This window comes from Odocoileus virginianus, chromosome 10 (assembly GCF_023699985.2).
Source record: "Odocoileus virginianus isolate 20LAN1187 ecotype Illinois chromosome 10, Ovbor_1.2, whole genome shotgun sequence".
Taxonomy (NCBI): domain Eukaryota; kingdom Metazoa; phylum Chordata; class Mammalia; order Artiodactyla; family Cervidae; genus Odocoileus; species Odocoileus virginianus.
Window position 1 is genome coordinate 51,405,560 of NC_069683.1, and position 19,101 is coordinate 51,424,660.

The 19,101-nt window shown below is 36.6% G+C and overlaps 1 protein-coding gene across 1 annotated transcript in view; it reads right to left on the bottom strand.

Moving 5' to 3' along the window:
* Nucleotides 1-19,101, bottom strand: part of HTR3B (5-hydroxytryptamine receptor 3B) — a 45,614-nt gene that overhangs the window by 17,649 nt on the left and 8,864 nt on the right. Inside the window, exon 2 of the mRNA XM_070472876.1 lies at nucleotides 16,338-16,498. Within this exon, the coding sequence (XP_070328977.1) occupies nucleotides 16,338-16,487 (150 nt within the window). The 5' untranslated portion in view covers nucleotides 16,488-16,498. The remainder of the gene's footprint in view (nucleotides 1-16,337; nucleotides 16,499-19,101) is intronic.

Below are 19,101 nucleotides of genomic sequence, written 5' to 3' on the forward strand. Positions count from 1 at the left end.
GACTATTCCCAGTTATTTATTACATACACCTATCGCTATAAGCTTTACTGTATTATCTATGACAAAACGATACTTTAACTGCACTTGACATGTTAAATGATTTGCTAATCTCTTTCCTACTTTAATAGTTACTCTGCCATTAATCAGACTAAAAGATGATATATAGTCATAGCCAATTCTGGACTAAAAAGGTGAGACAAAACTCTTATCTGTAATTAAGATGTTATTCCTATATCTCTGAATGAGTATTAATATTTCAATCGCCATTGGCAGCCTTTCCTGTTACCTTATGTTTGGATTTCTCTGCTTATAAAACAGCCTGAATGAGCTTAATCCAAGTGAGGTATATTTTTGATGATATACATAGATGTGATTCCCCATTCTGCAATGAATCAGCAGTTAAAAAAGCAAAGCCCCCCAAAACAAAGAAAAATCCTCTTCATTAAATTTTTTTCATATTGAATCTAGTAAAAAAACAAAAACATGCTATAGTTACTATGTTCTTAGGGATTAAAAGAAAAGGAGTATTTCATACCACATACAAACATTAACTCAAAATGGATCATGAACCTAAACATAAGAGCTAAAACTACAAAACTCTTACAACAAAACATAGGAGTAAATCTTTAAATTAAGCAATAATTTCTTAGATAAGACACCATAAGCACAAGCAACAAAAGAAGAAGTAAGTGGCACTTCATCAAAATTTAAAAATTTTGTGCTTTAAAGCCAAATGACAGGAAGTCAATGACAATCCACAGTGTAGGAGAAAATACTTGCAAATAACATAGCTAGTAAGAGGTTTGTATCTAGAATATATAAAGAACTCTTACAACTCAACAATAAAAAATAAGTAGCCCAAATTTAAAACAAGCATCAAAGAACATAACATAGTGAGAAGGCAACACATGGAATGTGGGACAATATTTGCGGATTGTGTATCTGGTAAAGGGTTGTTATCCCAAATATTAAAGAGCTTTTACAACTCAAAACCAAAATCCTTATTTAAGAATGGACAAAAGACTTGAACAGACATTTGTCCAAAGTAGATATTCAAATGCTAATAAACACATGAAAATATGCTCAGCATCATGGCTATGGACCAAACTGTGTTCTTCCAAAATTCATATGTGGCTGTATTTGAAGATAGGACTTTTAGGAGATAACTAAGGTAAAATGAGGTTGCAAGGGTGGGCCCTCTTCCAATAGTATTGGTGGCCTTAGAAAAAGAGGAAGAGAGAATGATCTCTCTCTCTCCTCCATATGAAGACACAGTGAGAAGGCAGCCAACTGCAAACTGGAAAGACAGCTCTTATTAGGAACCAAATTGGCCAGAACTTTGATCTTGAACTTCCCAGAATCCAGAACTGTAGGAAATAAATTTCTGTTGTTTCAGTCACCATGTCTACACTATTTGTTATGGCAGTCAGAGTCAGAGCTGGCTTATATAATCTCTAATCACTAGGGAAATACAAATCAAAACCCATAATGAAATACCATTTCACTCTCATTAGGATGGCTACTTTTTTTTTTAAGCAGAAAATAAGCATTGGTGAGGATAATTGGAATTTTTGTGCACTATTGTTGGGAATGTAAAATGGTGCAGCTGCTATGGAAAACAGTGTGACTGTTCCTAAAAACTTAAAAATAGAACTACTACATGGTCCAGCAATTCCACTCCTTGGCATTTACCCAAGAGAACTGAAAACAAGGACTCGGACATTTGTACACCCATGCTCACAGCAGCATTATTCACAGTAGCTAAGGGGTGGAAGCAACCCAAGTATCCATCAATAGAGGAATGGATGACCAAAATGTGGTGTATATATACAATGCAATATTACTCAGTCTTTAAAAGAAAGGAAGTTCTGACACATGCTACAATATGGATGAAACTTTATGCTAAGTCACAAAGTAAGCCAGTCACAGAAGGACAAGGTGATTCCACTATGCACTAAGTCTAGGTACTTAAACCAGTCAAATTCAGAGAGATAGAGAGTAGAATAATGGTTGCCAGGTCTGGGAAATTGGGAGTCAGTGTTTAATGGGTATAGAGTTTCAATTTTGGAAGATGAAGAGTGCTGGAGATGGACAGTGGTGATAATTGCACAACAATGAGCATGTACTTAATGCCATTGAACTGTACACTTAAAAAAATGGTTAAGATGGTAAATTTTATATTATATTTTACCACAGCAAAAATACTTTAGGGACTTCGCTAGCAGTCTAGTGATTAAGACTCTGAACTTCCAATGCAGGAGGTATGGGTTTGAATGATCAGGGAACTACGATCCCACATGCTGTGCAGCCAAAAAAAATTGTTTTAATGACTACTCAATATTCTGTAATAACCTAAATGGAAAAAGAATCTGAAAAAGAATAGGTATGTATATGTATAGCTGAATCATTTTGCTATATACCTGAAACTAATACAATATTGTAAATCAACTATAGTCCAATACAAATTAAAAAAAAAAATGAGCAAAGGACCTGAACAGATATTTCTCCAAAAGAGATATACAAATGTGGCCAATTAGCACTTGAAAAGATGCTCAACATCATTACTTATTAGGGAAATGCAAATCAAAACCACAATGAGATACCACTCTACCCCACTAGGATGAATAAAATTACAATAACAACTGTTAGGAAGAATGGTGAAAATTGGAGCCCTCATACATTGTTAGTGGGATTTTAAAATTGTGCAGCCACTGTGCAAAACAGTATGGTAGTTCCTTAAAATGTTAAATATAGAGTTACCATATGACCTAGGAATTCCACTCCTAGAAGTGAACAATCAAGAGACTTGAAAACAAGTCCATACACTCAAATAAACCTGTACAGAAAAAAAAAGAAAGCAAACCAATACAGGAATGTTCACAGCAGTTAAAAAGTAAAAATAAGCCAACGTCCATCAGCTGATGAACGGGTAAACAAAATTAGCATATGTCCATCCAACAGAATATTTTCCAGCACTAAAGAAAGTAATGAAATATGATATATGCCATGATATATGCTATGATATAGATGAACCTTGAAGATATTATGCTAAATGAAAGAATTCAGTCACAAGAGGCCATTTATTGTAAGATACCATTTATATGAAATATCTAGAATAGGCAGATCTATAGAGGCAAAAATTAGATTAGTGTTTGCCTAGGGCTGGTGGGGATGGGATGCAGGATGTGACTGCTAATGGTATGAAGGCTCCTTTTGAAGTGATAAAATGCTCTGAAATTAGATAGTGGTGATGGTTGCACAACTCTGTGAATATACTAAAACCACTGAATTGTATACTTTAAATAGATGAATTTTGTAGTTGGGTTATACATCAATAGAGCTGCCATTTAAAAAAAGGTATTAATAGAGAAAAAGGAAACCATTTTTGAAAACATTTCCAGGGAATGTATAAGTGAGAAGGCTGATACAGACTACAGATAATCCATTTCTTCCCATGGGCTTCCCTGATAGCTCAGTTGGTAAAGAAACTGCCTGCAATGCAGGAGACCCCAATTTGATTCCTGGGTCAGGTAGATCCCCTGGAGACAGGATAGGGTACCCACTCCAGTATTCTTGGACTTCCTTTGTGCTGGGAAAGAAGTTGCCTGCAATGCAGGAGACCTGGGTTTGATCCCTGGGTTGGGAAGATCCCTTGGAGAAGGGAAAGGCTACCCACTCCAGTATTCTGCTGGAGAATTCTATGAACTGTATAGTCCATGGGGTCGCAAAGGATTGGACACAACTGAGCAACATTTTCACTTTCATAATCCATCATTAGAAGTTGCATCATTTAAAGAGAATAGAGATATGGAAAATCCAAGATGAAAATATGTAAAATAAAATGTGAAATGCTCCTCCTGCTGATTTTGGTTCAAAGGTAAAGAGTCATTTAAGTAACCTCTGTACTTCTGTAATATTAAGTATAATACCAATTTCAGTAAAACAATGGAGCTGGGGAGTTATGACATGAAAGCAAATAACAGGTCCATTTTCTTCCCTAGAACAAGATACATTAATTATCCAGTGAATTATCCAACCACATCAAAAATATATGATGTTTGTGCATAGGGTCAATACTACCACTGTCCTCAATCCGGGCTGGGTGGGGCTAGGGGGGTGCTATTGATATTTGCTCTTTGGAGGGGGTCCACCTGGAATTGTGCAGTACTCAGTACTGTACAGGCGTACACAGGGGGGTGGCATAGTTTGAAAGAGAAACAATAAACTTTTAAAGTTCCCCCTTTCTGCAATCAAGAAAGCAAGTTGTTATTGCATAAATATTTCTAGGTACCTTGAGAAAAAAAGGATGGTTCACAGATAGAATAACCGTGTTATAGTTGTTCAACAAAGGCTAGCCTGAGTGAACTTGCTCTACAGATTTTTATGAACTTCAAACAGATACTTGGGAAAGGCAGGTTTTAAGATGGTATACAGTTGCCCCTCAGTATCCATGGGGGATTGGCTCCAGAGGCTCCAAAACCTTCTTGGTTACCAAAATCTACAGATACTCAACTTCCTTATGTATAAAATGGAGAAGTATTTGCATATAACCTACACACATTCTCCTGTATTCTTTAAATCATCTCTGTGCTGTCATGTGCTTATTTACTTTGGTTGTGTCTGACTCTTTGCGACCCCATGGACTGTAGCCCGCCAGGTTCCTCTGTCCATGAGATTCTCCAGGTGAGAATACTGGTGTGGGTTGCCATGCCCTCCTCCAGGGGATCTTCTCAACCCAGGGATTGAACCCACATCTCTTGTGTCTCCTGCATTGGCAGTGGGTTCTTTACCACTAGCACTACCTGGAAGACCAAATCATCTCTAGAATACTCAAAATTACCCAATACAGTATAAATGCCATGTAAATAGTTGTCAGCGCTTGGCAGGCAAATTCAAGTTTTACTTGTTGGAACTTTCTGGAATTTAAAAAATTTATATATTTTTGGTCTAATAGTTAGGACTCCATGCTTTCACTTCGGAGGACCCACGTTCAATCCCTGTCAGGGAGCTAAGATCCACAAGCTGCTAGGCATGCCTAAATAAATAAATAAATAAAAATATTTTCAATGCAGAGTTGGTTCAATCCGCAAATATCTGCAATCTCCAAAGATATGGAGGACTGATGGTACAAAGTGAAAACACTGAATTCACAGTATTTCCCCAAGAAACAGCTTGGAAGAGGGACAGAGGGGACTCCCCGCCAATATCAGCTCTGTGGGGCTCAGGGCAGGGAGCTTACCTGTGGCCAAAGAACCAAAATATAAAACAGAAGCAACATTGAAACAAATTCAGTAAAGACTTAAAAAAATAAGGCCTCTAGTGAGAACCCCCGGTGGGGTGACACCTCTTTCTTCCAAGTTCCACTGGCTGAGACAGCCTGAAATAGATCATGTCTCACCCACTAAGGCACAAACAGACTCACTTCTAGACTTAGTTGCTTCCCAGGTGGCTTAGTGGTAAAGAATCCACCTGCCGATGCAGGAGACACTGGTTTGATCCCTGGGTCGGGAAGATCCCCTGCAGGAGAAAAATGGCAACCCACTCCAGTATTCTTGCTGAGGGGGTTTCAAAGAGCTGGACGTGACTGAGCGTCTGAGAGCATATAGGCTTAGTTCCAATCAACTAGGGTCCCCTCGTCATAGGGAGAAAAAGTCCGAGATGTAGTTTCCATTACCAAGTAATACAGCTTTTCACTACTCTGTCCTAACAAATACACTTTTACATCTATGGAGTGTCCGGACCAGTTTCTTCACCACTGTGTATCTTGTTGACTCAGTCATGCGGCTGGAGAGGAAGGTCTCTACATCCTAATGTTTCCTTCCCACTGTCATTGTATCCAGTTTGGTTCTTATTAACTGCCACGTTGATGTTTTTGCTTGTTTTTCTCTTCCTGCCCAGCCCTTTGTCATGTTACACATAATAATAGTGTTAATGATTATTTCCCTGACATCTTGGAGGGGGTGTCTGGGAGGATTGGTTATTCAGCCCTAAAAAACACAATGTCAAAAAGAAGTTTGAGGCTAAAACTGAAGTCTTTTTTTTTTTTTTGTCAAAAGAAACAAGTTTCTCAATGCCAGCTGGTGAACATAATTGGTTCTCTGGTGGGATTATTCACAGCTTTTCCCTCTGTGTATCTCTCTCTTTTTTTTCTTTAGATACCTTCCATCCTGCTTGTTAAAAGCAAAGGATATTTCAGAGAATTGGAATTCATTAGTCTTCCTAACAGAGGGAGTCTATTTAGATCTAAATTGGTGGTTAGCAAATATACAGATAATTCCCGCACATTCTTATTTATCTTTCCCAGTTCTGAAGACTATAGAAACAGATGCCTCAACGTCTGGCTGGGAGGCTCTAGTCAATGGACTGGAATACAAAGGTATCTGTGATTCGGAATTGACAAAACTCAATAGAAACAAATGGAAACTCTTCACTGTTGAGTAGATTATCTCTATAATCAGATTTCCCTAAGGTACTCATAATACCCAGAAATTCTAAGATGAGACTGTAGTCTTTCATGTAAATAAAACAGGAGGCAAAACATTATAATGGAAGCGAGGTGCAGTGATGAAAGCTGAGCTGAAAGCTCTTCACTCTAAACAAAAGTTGCCAGCAGTTTAGCTGCTGGCAGATGCATCCAGCAAGTTATCTATTCACATTGGGAATGTCCTTGTCTGAGCAGAATCTCTGAGCGATTTTCATCAAGTTCTTCAAATCAGTCATGCCTCTGGAACGAACCTTAGGATCAGCCCACCTGAATGTAATATAGACATTTGCAAGGCATATTAGACTAAGTCACTCATAAAGATGATTCTAGAATTGAATTCACATATTCTAATTAACTGATTAGGCAAATATCTACATAGCTAGCTTTGAAGGAAGATGTGTGTGTGTGTGTGTGTGCGCGCGTGCGCGCGTGTGAAGTTATTTCAGTCATTTCCAACTCTTTGCAACCCTATGGACTGTAGCCCACCAGGCTCCTCTGTCCATGGGATTCTCCAGGCAAGAATACTAGAGTGGGTTGCCATGCCCTCCTCCAGGGGATCTTCCCGACCCAGGGACTGAACTGGCATCTCTTATGTCTCCTGCATTGGCAGGCAGGCTCTTTATCACTGAGCCACCTGGGAAGCCCCAAGTAAGATATACTGTCCTGAATATTGTGGTAAATAGAATCATGAGTTAGAAAACCCTTCCCTCCAGTAGCTATTTTTAAATAGTGTTTCTTTTATTATTATTATTGATACAGGTTATATTTAAAATCTTTATTGAATTTTCTACAATATTGCTTCTGTTTTATGTCTTTTTTGGCCATGAGGCACGTGGATCTTAGCTCCCCCAGGAATTGAACTGGCACCCCCTGCATTGGAAGGTGAGGTCTTAACCACTGGATCACCAGGGAAGGCCCTCACGTAGCTATTAATACATTAGGGTATGAGATATGGCTTGCGAGATGACTCAGTGGTAAAGAATCTGCCTGCCATGCAGGAGATTGAGGTTCAGTCCCTGGGTTGGTAAGATCCCCTGGAGAAGGAAATGGCAACCCACTCCAGTGTTCTTGCCTGGAAAATTCCACGGACAGAGGAGCCTGGTGGGCTGCAGTTCATGGTGTCGCAAAGAGTTGGACACGACTTGGTGACTGAACAACAGCACAGCAAGTGTCATTTTAATATTCAACTACGTGCATGAAAAATATACATACTTCATTGTACTCAAAGGAAGGAGACATTGCTGCCAGAGCGCAGAATTGAGTAAAATTTCTTTTAGGAGCTAAGATTTGAGGGCTATAACCTTTTGTACATGGAGAATGATAAAGGAGACACATTTAGTTGAGGAAACAGCAGAATGAACAGCATACAGGCAGGACCCAATAATTTCAGGTTCATGGTAACACTGAGTGCACGTAGAAGATAAAGTCAAGACAGGAGACAGGGATGAAACTAGAGGGATGGAATGTAAGATTTTTCCATATTTCAGAAGACAAGTTTTCCATATCCACTGAAATGATACGTCTAACATATTCTTGTAAAAATTAGCGTATTTGACAACAGTGGAGAAAAGCATTATCTTTGAAAAAATAATAGTGTTCTCCTTACCTATCATAATGGATATGATTTTGTTTTCTCGTATTAGGGTAGGAAAAGTTAGACCAAAATTTCCAATTCGATATCTTCAACTAGTTCAGACACGTGAAAGATTAAAAAAAAAAAAAAACACTATTTCAAAAGATATTAATAATTCTCATCTCTTGGTGTGATTGTCATGTAAGTGATCTAAAACAGTCAGTTGCCCTGAGGTATTGGGTAGGTAACAAGGAGTGGAGTGGCATGAACTTTATTGTTCTTGAAGCTTTGGCCTACAGGGCATTTCTTTGCACTTACGTGGACAGATTTGGATTTCAGATGTCATGTGGGCAACTAAGCATTGCCAGACCAGAAGCTCCAAGTTCAGTCATTGACGGAGTGATGCATTAAGTGCTTGCAGAGGCCTAGTTTTATAGTTTACAGCAATGATAATCTCAAGCTTTAAGGGTCTCAAATTATTTGGTGAATGTAAACTAATTTGCCCCGGTTTTCAGTAATTCTTTTGGTGATTATTGTTTTTTTGTAATAAAGACTAAACTTAAAAAAAAAAAAAAACACCTCAATTTGATATGGTTGTTCCAAGGGAAAATATTAATTTAAAGACTTTACTCCTTTCCCTTATTTCCAAATAAGCCTGTAAAGGAAAGTCTGAACAATTCTATTTTACTTTCATCAATATGAAGTCAGAAAGTAGAAGAATGATGAGAGACCTATAAACCTGTCTTCATCTCTTACTCAAAGCTGATGTTATCCCTGTGTTGGAATTTCATGTAACAGGGTTCATATCATGTCTTTTTCAAGTCATGCTTTTCCCATTGGACAATGTCCAATAAACAATACAGACATAAAAACCTACTGACAACTAAATAGCAAGGACTAATATCTCTTAAGTAGGTGAAGATGCAGCCCCAGAAAATTGTCTCCAAAATTCTAGATCAACATCAAAATAGAAAAGAGATTTAAAGGAGTTTTCTATTGGAGCATTGTGGAAGACTACGTTGTGGAGAGTAAGAGTGGGCACTTTCTGCCATTGGATTAAAAAGTATTTTCTAGGATCCTGGATATAGTGCTTTTACTAGTGTGAGTGGGAAAGTAAAGCTGGGAAAAGTGAAACTGTTTGCTAAATGGGGCATTGTGTGTGTGTGCTCCATTAAATCCACCTGCTTATAAGGAAATAATGAGTTGGTTATCTAAACTAGGGGAAAATTATGCTAAAATAACTTACGTCAGATAAAAAATAATTTGAACCCTGTTATAACAGATAATTTATACTTTTACTTTAAACTATTTTCCATCAATTTCAATACCTGAATCTCAGTCAAAAAATCAGTCTGTAATTCATAGCATAGCACTCAAATATTAACGTAGAAAACCGCCTCCATTAAAATAAAGAGAAATTACTGAATTATTTTAACAAAGTACATTAAAATAATAACATTGTATTGTAGGATACATTATGTATGCAAATGTAAAGGGAACAGGTACGTGGAATTTTACTGTTGTAAGTTTTGTATATTTTATATGAACTATAATAACATTAATTCTAAGTACATTGTATTAAAGTTAATGATGGGTATGGAGACCCCTAAAATAACATCTAAAAATAATACACAGAGGGGTTACAAAAAAGTCAGTTTGATTTTAGAGGAACTAAAATCAAATATTAAAAAATATTTAATTTACCCCAAATAAGGCAGGATAAGAGGAGCAGAAAACAGAAGAGACAGCTAGAAAACAAATAGCAAGATGGTATTCATAAATGAATAAAACACTTCAATTAAAATGCACAGATTGACAGGTTAAAACAGCAGTGCCTTGGAACACTACTCAGCAACAAAAAGGAGTGAACAATTGATACACACAGCAACTTGGGTGAACCTGAAGGGAATTATACTGAATGAAAGAAGGCAACCTCAAAGCTAACATGCTATATGGGTCCACTTGTATACCAGTATTCAAATAACACTTATACAGATGGAGAAGAGATTTGTTGGTTGCCAGGAGCTGTCAGAAGAAAGGATTGTGTCTATAAGTGAACAGCACCAGGGAGCCCTATGGTGATGATTGTGTAGATCGATGTGGTGGTACTGGTGGTTACACAAACCTACACTTATAATAAAATTATAGAGAAACACACACACAAATACACATACACACAAATAAGTATATGTAAAACTAGAGAAATCAGAGTAAGCACCAATGTCAATTTTCTAGTATTGCTGCTATACCAAATTAATGCAAGATAAATACAGGGGGCATTGGGTGAAGGGTGAACAGAACCTCTCTATAAATTTATAATTATTTAAAAATAAAGAGTTGGGGAAAAGCAAGACCAAACTACTTGCTCTAAGAAATGAGTTTGAATACAATGCCACAGATATTGAAAATGAAAGGAAGGCAAAATATATACCATGCAAAAAGTAAGCATTAAAAAAAACCTTCAAGAAAAAAGTATTACTAGAGGTAAAGAAGGGTATTTCATAATGGTAAAAGGTTCTATTTGTCAAGAAGACATATAATCTTAAATGTATATGCATCTAATAACATGACAGAAAAAGAGACAAACCACAATTATAGTTGGGGATTTTTATATACCTCTCTATGATTTATTAGAACAACAAAAAAATTGAAGTTGTAAGAACCCTTAGCAATACTATAAACATGTTTATTGAATTTATATTTATAGAACAGTGCACCCTTCTATTCAACATTGTATTAGAGGTTTGAGCCAGTGCAATAAGCAATAAAAGAAAAGGTATAAAGATTGGAAGAAAGAAGTACAACTTTTACTATTTATAGGCAACATAATCGTCTACATAGGAAATCTGAAAAAATCTACAAAAAATGCTCAAAAATTAATGAAATGGCAGGGTCAAGACCAATATATTCAGATCATTTATATTTTGTATGCCAGCAAGAAACATAAACCTAAAATTAAAATACCATTTATGATAGCATCAAAAATGTGCATTACTAAGAGATTAAATTTAACCAGATATGTGCAAAACTGAAAAATGCTAAACATTACACAAAGAATTAAAGAACTAAACAAATGGAGAGATACAGTGTTGTCATGGATTAGAAGTCAAGATGCTGACTCTCCTTTAATTGATTTATAGATTTAATGCAATCTCAATAAAAAAATGTCAGTCTTAAAAATAGAAATAAGTGAACTAATTCTTAAGTGTGTATGGAAATGTGAAGTACTTTGAAGAGTCAAAACAATTTTAAAACAGAAAAGTATGTTTGGAAGACTCACACCATCTGATTTCAAGACTTCTGTAATGAGCAGTAATTGACACAGTATATTGATGTAAGCAGAAACATATTGACTAGTTGGACAGAATAGAAGCCAGAAACAGGCTAAAATTGTACAAAGAACTCTTGCAACTCAATAATAAGATGGCAAACAACCCTATTTTTTAAAAAGTAAAAGATTTGAGTGAATACTTTGTTTTAAAAGATACATAGTTGACAAGTAAGCACACAGAGATGTTCATCATTAGTCTTTAGTGAAATGAGTTTAAAACCACACTGAGATACCACCATGAAACTAACAGAATGGTTAGCATTTAAAGAAATTGACAATACCAAGTATGGTAATCATGTGGAGGAACTGAAACTCGCATAATTTGCAGGTGGAACGTAAAATGATACAGCCACTGTGGAAAGCAGTTTGACAGTTTCTTGTAAAGTTGAAATTGCCTTATACAGCTCAACACTCCCACTTGCAAGTATTTATCCAACAGAAGTAAAAATATATGCAAATATTTATAGTGATTTTATTCAAAATTGCTAAAACTTAGAAATAACTCACATGTCCAACAACTGGTAAATACATAAACAAATTGCAGTACATTTGCACAATGGAATGCTACTTCTGATTGTTGATGCATGCAACAACACAACATGGATGGATCTCAAAGGTGTTATTCTAAGTGAAAGAAGCCAAAAAACAAAGAGGAAAATACAATGTGATTCCATTTATATGAGAAAGGCAAAACCATAGGAGAAAAATAAAATCTGTGGCTGCCAGAGACTGGGATGATGGGGGGAAGGGATTGGCTTTAAAAAGATGGGTTTCAGTCTGTATACGGCATACCTCAAATTTAAAAATGCATCAAAATTTCATAAGATGCAGTTAAATTAGTGTTTGGAGGAAAATTCTTAACTGTAAATGCTAAAATTAGAAAAGAAAATATGTTTAAACTCAATAATACAACTTTCCATTTTAAGAAACTAGACAAAAAAGGACAAATTAAGTGCAGTAAGCAGAAGAAAGGAAATAAATGTAAGAGTAGGCATCAGTGAAATAGACACTGTAAGGAAAATTCAAAAGCAACATTTGGTTCTTTAAAGAAATAAATTAAATTGATAAGCAATTTGACAATATTGGTCAAGGGAAATAAGAGAAAACACAAATTACTAATATGAGGAATGAAAGAGGTAGCATCACTGGTGAGACTTTGGACATTAAAAGAATTAAAAGGGAATATTATGAAAAAATAAATTTGCAACTCTGATAAAACAGACAAATTCCTTGAAAAATATAAATTCCAAAAGTGACACAAGAAAGGAAATTTGAAAAATCATATATGTGTTAGTGAAATTGAATTTATATTTAAAAACCTTCCCACAAAGAAAACTCCAGCCCTAGATAGTTTTACTGGTGAATTCTATCAAACATTAGGGAAGAAAATTATCCATATTACACAACTCCTTCAGGAAATTGAAGAGGGAAGAGTTTTCATCTGGTTTTATAAAACCAACACCAAAAACAGACAACTACATTACAAGAAATAAAACCATAGCCCAATACTCCTCATTAACATAGATGCAACCTATCATAAGTAGGAATTCAAATTCAGAAATATATAAAAATGATAACATATCAGGATCAAGTAGAGTTTATTCTAGGAATGCAGGAGTGGTTTAACATTTGAAATCAATCAAAAATAATTTACTGTGTTAACTGCATAAAACAAAAATCATATGACCATTCAAATTGATTGAGAAAAATATTTGGTGTACTTCATAACATTCATGATTTTAAAAATATCTCTCAGTGTACAAAAATAGGAGGGGACTCCTTCAACTTGATAAAGATCATTTATGAAAAATCTATAGCTAATCCCATATTTAATGGTGAAAGATTTTGCCCTGAGGATGGAACAAATACAGATAATCTGCTCTCGCCACTCCCATTAACACTGAAGAGGTCTTGGACAATGCAATAAGACAAGATAAGAAGAATAAAGGGCACACAGATTGAAAAAGGAAGTAGTAAAACTATTTGCAAATGAAATGATTGGATATGTAGAAAATATTAATTTTAAAAGAACTACTGGAATTAGTAAGTGAATTTTGCAAGGTCACAGGACACAAAGTCAACATTAATTAAAATTAATTAATTAACAAAATCAATCCAATTTCTTTATAATAACAACAAATAAATAGAAGATTTAAAATTTTAAGTAATATTTATAACAGCATCAAAAATACTACGGAATAAGTTTAATAGAAACATGTATGAAACTTCTACATTAAAAATAATACACTGCTGAATCCCCAAATAAATGGAAAGAAATACCATATTCAGTAAATGGAAAATCCAATATTGTTAAAATATCAATTCTCCCCCTAAATTTCTCTGTGGATCTCACAGCATTCCAAACAAACTCCCAGCAGGTTTTTTTAAAGTAAAATGTGATAAGTTGAATATAAAATTTATTTGTAAGTACAAAGGTCCTAAAAAGTCAAACTATCTTAAAAATGAAGAATAAAGTTCAAGGTCATATACTATCTGATATCAAGATAACAAATAGTTTGACACTTCTCAGTTAACGTAATTTTCAGTCAAGATACCAAAGCAATTCAATGGAAAAAGGAAAACTTTTAAAAAAATTGTGCCGGAACAAGTTCTATCTAAATGCAAAAACAAAACCCAAATCAGCAACAATAAAAACCTTGACCTATACTTCACACCATTATAAAAGTTAATTCTCAACAGATCATAGAATTAAATATAAGGAACTAAAAATCATAAATCTTCTGAAAGAAAATACAGGAAAGGTTTTGATGAACGTAGAGTAGATTTCTTAAGACGATATCCAGAAAACACTACCATAAATAAAGGAACTGGTAAAATTGGACCTCATTAAATTTTAAAACTTTGTTCATCATAAGCTCCATTAGGGAAATGTGTAGGCAAGCCACAAAGTGAGAATAAGCATTCGCATTACACAGATGACAAAGGACTTGTATTCAGAATATACAAGCAATTCCTATAAATCTATAACAAAAAAAACAACAACCAACACTATAAAAAATAGGAAAAGATTTAAACAGATACTTCACAAGGAAAGATACATACGTGGTCAATAAGCACATTAGAAAAGAGTCCCTATTTATTAGTCATGGGATGTATGAAAAAAACACAATGAAATACTCCTATACGTTTACCATAATGGCTAAAATTAAAGAGACTGATAATACCTAATGTTGGTGAAGATGTGGGGAAATGGGAACCCTCATAGCTGATGGGTGGGAGTTACAATGTACAACCACTTTCTAAAACAATCTGGCAGTGTCTCATTAAATATATATCTATTCTATGAGAAGTGGTGGTTATTCCACTTCTAGGTTTTACATATGTACAGCATATGTACAGCAAAATACTTGTACAGAAATGTTCATAGCTTTATTCATAATATACTAAAACTGGAAACAACACAAATGCTTATCAACAGGAGAGTGGATAAACAAATCATGGTATAGCCATAACCAAATACTACCTATCCATAAAAAAGAAAAGCTACTATATACAACATGAATGAACCTCAAAAAACATTTCAATATATATTAGGTGCAGACAAATACTGTTTGATTCCACTTATATGAGGTACCTAAAACAGTCAAATTCAGAGAGTCAAAAAGTACATTGGTAGATGCCCAGGGTCAGGGGATGGGGTGGGGTGGAGAAGGTATATGGGGAGTTAGTGTTGGATGGGGACAGAATTTCAGTTTAGGAAGGTGAAAAATTTCAGAGACAGATGATGGTGAGAGTTGCATAATAGTGTGAATGTCCTTAGTGCTACTGAACTGTACAGTTAAATATCATTAAAACAGTATGTTTTATATTACTTGGCTTCTACCATAATAAAAAATATTAAAAAATAAATAAATACAGGGAAAAAATTATGCTGAGTGAAAAATCCAGACACAATAATGTACACACAGTAAATTTTCATTCTTATGAAGTTCCAGAACTGGCAAAAATAATCTATGATGACAGAAATCAGAATGGTGTGTGGATAGAGGGGATGGTGATTGGAAAAGAAATGGGGCATCTTTGTAAGGTGATGGAAATGTTTGATATATGGATAGGGATATGAATTATGTGGGTGCATGCAATTATGAAAACTCATTGAACTATACACTTAACATCCGTGCATTTCAATATCTGTATGTTACTTCTCAACTGGTAAAAGGTTTTGAAAAGTAAATTGAAAAAAAATTTTTAACTATGTTAACAAACGAGCTCAGTAAAGTCTGCTTTTAAAAGAAATCAAAGTAAATCTAGAATCTATTAATATTGAAGACTTTGTAATTAAGAAAAAAGAGAAAGAAGAAGCAGAGATAATTATATTGTCTATCATCTACTGAGGGTTTACTAAGATCTCTAGTAACTACATGCATTTTCTCATTTAATTCCCACAATAACCCATTTCTCGGCCATAGTAGGAAAGACACGCGTTAATAAACAAACCTTCCTACCACCCTTAGCAAATATCTTAGGTATAAAGTCCCTTAAAAACTCAGGAAACCATGACATTTTTTTTCTTATTTTAAAATTGCAAGCAGTAAGTTGTAGAAGTTGTTTCATAAACCTACTGTTACCACTAAGAAATGTGAACCACAGAAAATAATATCTATTACCATTTCTGGTTGCAGCAATACTCATAAATATGTGTGTGACCAAGGCCCACAACTCTGAAAGCATCTTTTTTTTTTTTTTGAAAGCATCTTAATTCTGTGAAATCCCTATTTCTAGACTATCTGCCCCTCACAGTGTAAGCTGGAGGCTAGTTAGCATGATTTGTCCAATAAACAGGTACCCTAGGCTCACTGCTAAGATGTATCTAATACCAACTTCTCTATCGGCTCAATGAGAGTCTCAAGAAAAAACTTCTCTTGCATAAATAGCGGGTAGTTTTACAAAAGAATCACGGGACTAGGGGACAGTAGGATGGTCCTTACCACATCCAGCACGGCGTGAACAAACACGTCCAAGTATACAGTGGTGGCCTGGGTCCAGTTGTGAACTGGCCTTACTTCCTTCCGATACGTCTGTAATAGCTGCTTGGTGAGATGATGCAGAGCTGGACTACTGGAATAAGGTGTATCCATGGCCAGGATTCCTGAAAAAGAAAGCTATCACTGTGAGGGTGAAAATAAGAACTTAGCATCTTCAGGAGACTTCAGACTCCCCAGGGTTCGGTCGCTCCTGGAAGAATACAGTTTTTAGCACACCCCAATCTGCTGAAGTTCCCAACCAACTCATGGACATTTTGTCAGACACATTTAAAGTACGCTGATGATACAGAAAACAAATTTACAGTGACCAAATGAGAAAGAGGGGGTTGGGATAAATTGAGAATTAGGGATTAACAGATACACAATATATAAAATAGGTTTAAAAAAAAAACAACTGAGGACCTACTGTATAGCACAGGGAACATATATTCAACATCTTATCTAACCTACAATGGCAAAGAAACTAAAAAAGAATATATATGTGTAAGTAAAAGTGCTCAGTCATGGCCAACTCTTTACAGCTTCATGGACTGTAGCCTGCCAGGCTCCTCTGTCCACGGAATTTTCCAAGCAAGAATACTCGAGTGGGTTGCTTTTCCCTACTCCAGGGGATCTTCCCAACCCAGGGATCAAATCTCTTATGTCCACTGCAGTGGCAGGGGGATTCTTTACCACCAGCGCCACCTGGGAAGCCCGTGTGTGTGTGTGTGTGTGTGTGTGTGTGTGTGTGTGTGTGTGTGTGTGAATGAGTCACTTTTCTGCACAACTGAACACTGTAAATCAACCATGCTTCAATAAAGAATAAAAAAATTAAGTCAGCTGATAGCCTAAATGCCCAGTGAAAAATCTCATTGTCAGGATAAATAAACCAACTCCATCTCGGAGGATGCTAACTTGCACTCCGTTTCCATTTTTACAGCTATCTTGCATCTTGAAGACAGCATCCTTTCTTCATTCCTGTATCACCCTCTCCTGGTACACAGGAGGAAGCTTCCAATGCACTTAGCCAACTTCCTCCTTGGATTTTTCCTTTCGATTTTTCCATTTATAATTCAAAAATCACATAGAAAACCCAAGCAGAAACATGGACAAACCACTTGAATCCAAAGAGCTGTGTGGATTTCTAAATAACGGAATCAAGGAAAATCCAATTCATATTTTTCTCCTCAAAACTCATGTTTGTTCTCTCACTCAGTCTGCCTGAAAATGCACTTGTCAGAAAACGAGAGCTTCATTTTGGGAAAAATCTCTGAGGTTCCAGGGGACAACCATTTCCTGTGACCCAGGAATCTTGATTTGTGGAGGAGCCGTGATGAGTGCTGAGGATGGAGCGGCCGGGGGGAAGCAAGCAAGAGAGATGAGCACCAGCAATTGGAAGTGACAAATCTGTGAGGGCTTTCTCGAAATTGCAGAAAGATATTTTGTTCACCAGCTTTGCCGGCCCCTGGGGGATTCAAAGCTTCCCTCAGTCATTGGACTGAAGCAAATTGCACACCGCCGCCACAGCGCCGGCGAACTCTATCCGTGGTGTCCTGCGTGTGAATTCACCGCGACTCTCAGCGGTTTTGATGGTTATTTTGATGAGCTGCGGAAGGTACGCAGGCTCCAGCAGGAAACTGTAAATGAGGTGCCTTCCCCCTGTGCGACAATCCTGTTTATACCCATCTCTTTATGAATGATGCCATGTCACTTGCCGCCACAGGCAGCAATTTCTATGATTTATCAATGTCAGTGTGACCAAAATGCTAACGACGGTGCTGGCGGGGCCATTCCAGACTCACTGTGGGCAGTGGAATATTCCCTTTCATTACCATCCGAGCTGGGGAATCTAATGAGCGTTCTAAACTCCCTAACTATTCATCCAACAAGATGCCAGAAGAGGCGGCCGCTCTTCAGGCATGCGGGGACTAAGGTGGGTGGCTCACATCACGCATCATCTTTAGTTTTTGTGAACTGCGACTGTCAAAGATGTGGTACGAATCTCTTTTGTTGTTGTTAGGAGCTAAGCTGTGTCTGGCTCTCTGTGACCTCATGGACTGCAGCACGCCAGGCGTCTCTGTCCTTCACTATCTCCTGGAGCTTGCTCAAACTCCCGTCCATTGAGTCTAACCAATGGTGATGCCATCCAGCCATCTGATCTTCTGCTGCCCCCTTCCCCTTGAACCTCTCTGCTTGGGACTGTTTCTTACCGGCAGATCCCACGGGAGAGAATTCTGGACCCCATAGCAAAATTAGTCTGGTGTTTTTCCTGTGAATTTCATTTTGGGCAACTTCAGTTTTACCTTGCTTGGAATCTCCCAAGTCCCAGCTGGGGAAACACTGAAATGTGCGTGTTTCAATACAGGAAACCACCTGAGACAGAGTTAATAATTCTGAGAAATGAATGTTCTCTACACCCTCTGCTCATAGGGCCTCAAATTCCCCTCTGATATCTTTCCTGTGGATATAGGTCTCTTATGGATAAACATATTTTCAAGAATGAGTCAAAGTCTTTGGGTAAAAATAGAAAGTTCTGGAAGCTGGAAATAAGAAGAAAAGAGAAACCCGGAGTGATAGGAGAAAAATAAGCAAAGGGTGCTTAAATAAACTACAGGGGGAAATAGTTCTTTGTTTAAAATGGGAAGAAATAATAAATTACATTTCTACTATGAATGCAAATTTGCCTGAGGAGAAAGATCAATTACAGGAGAGAGATTAAGGATTTAAG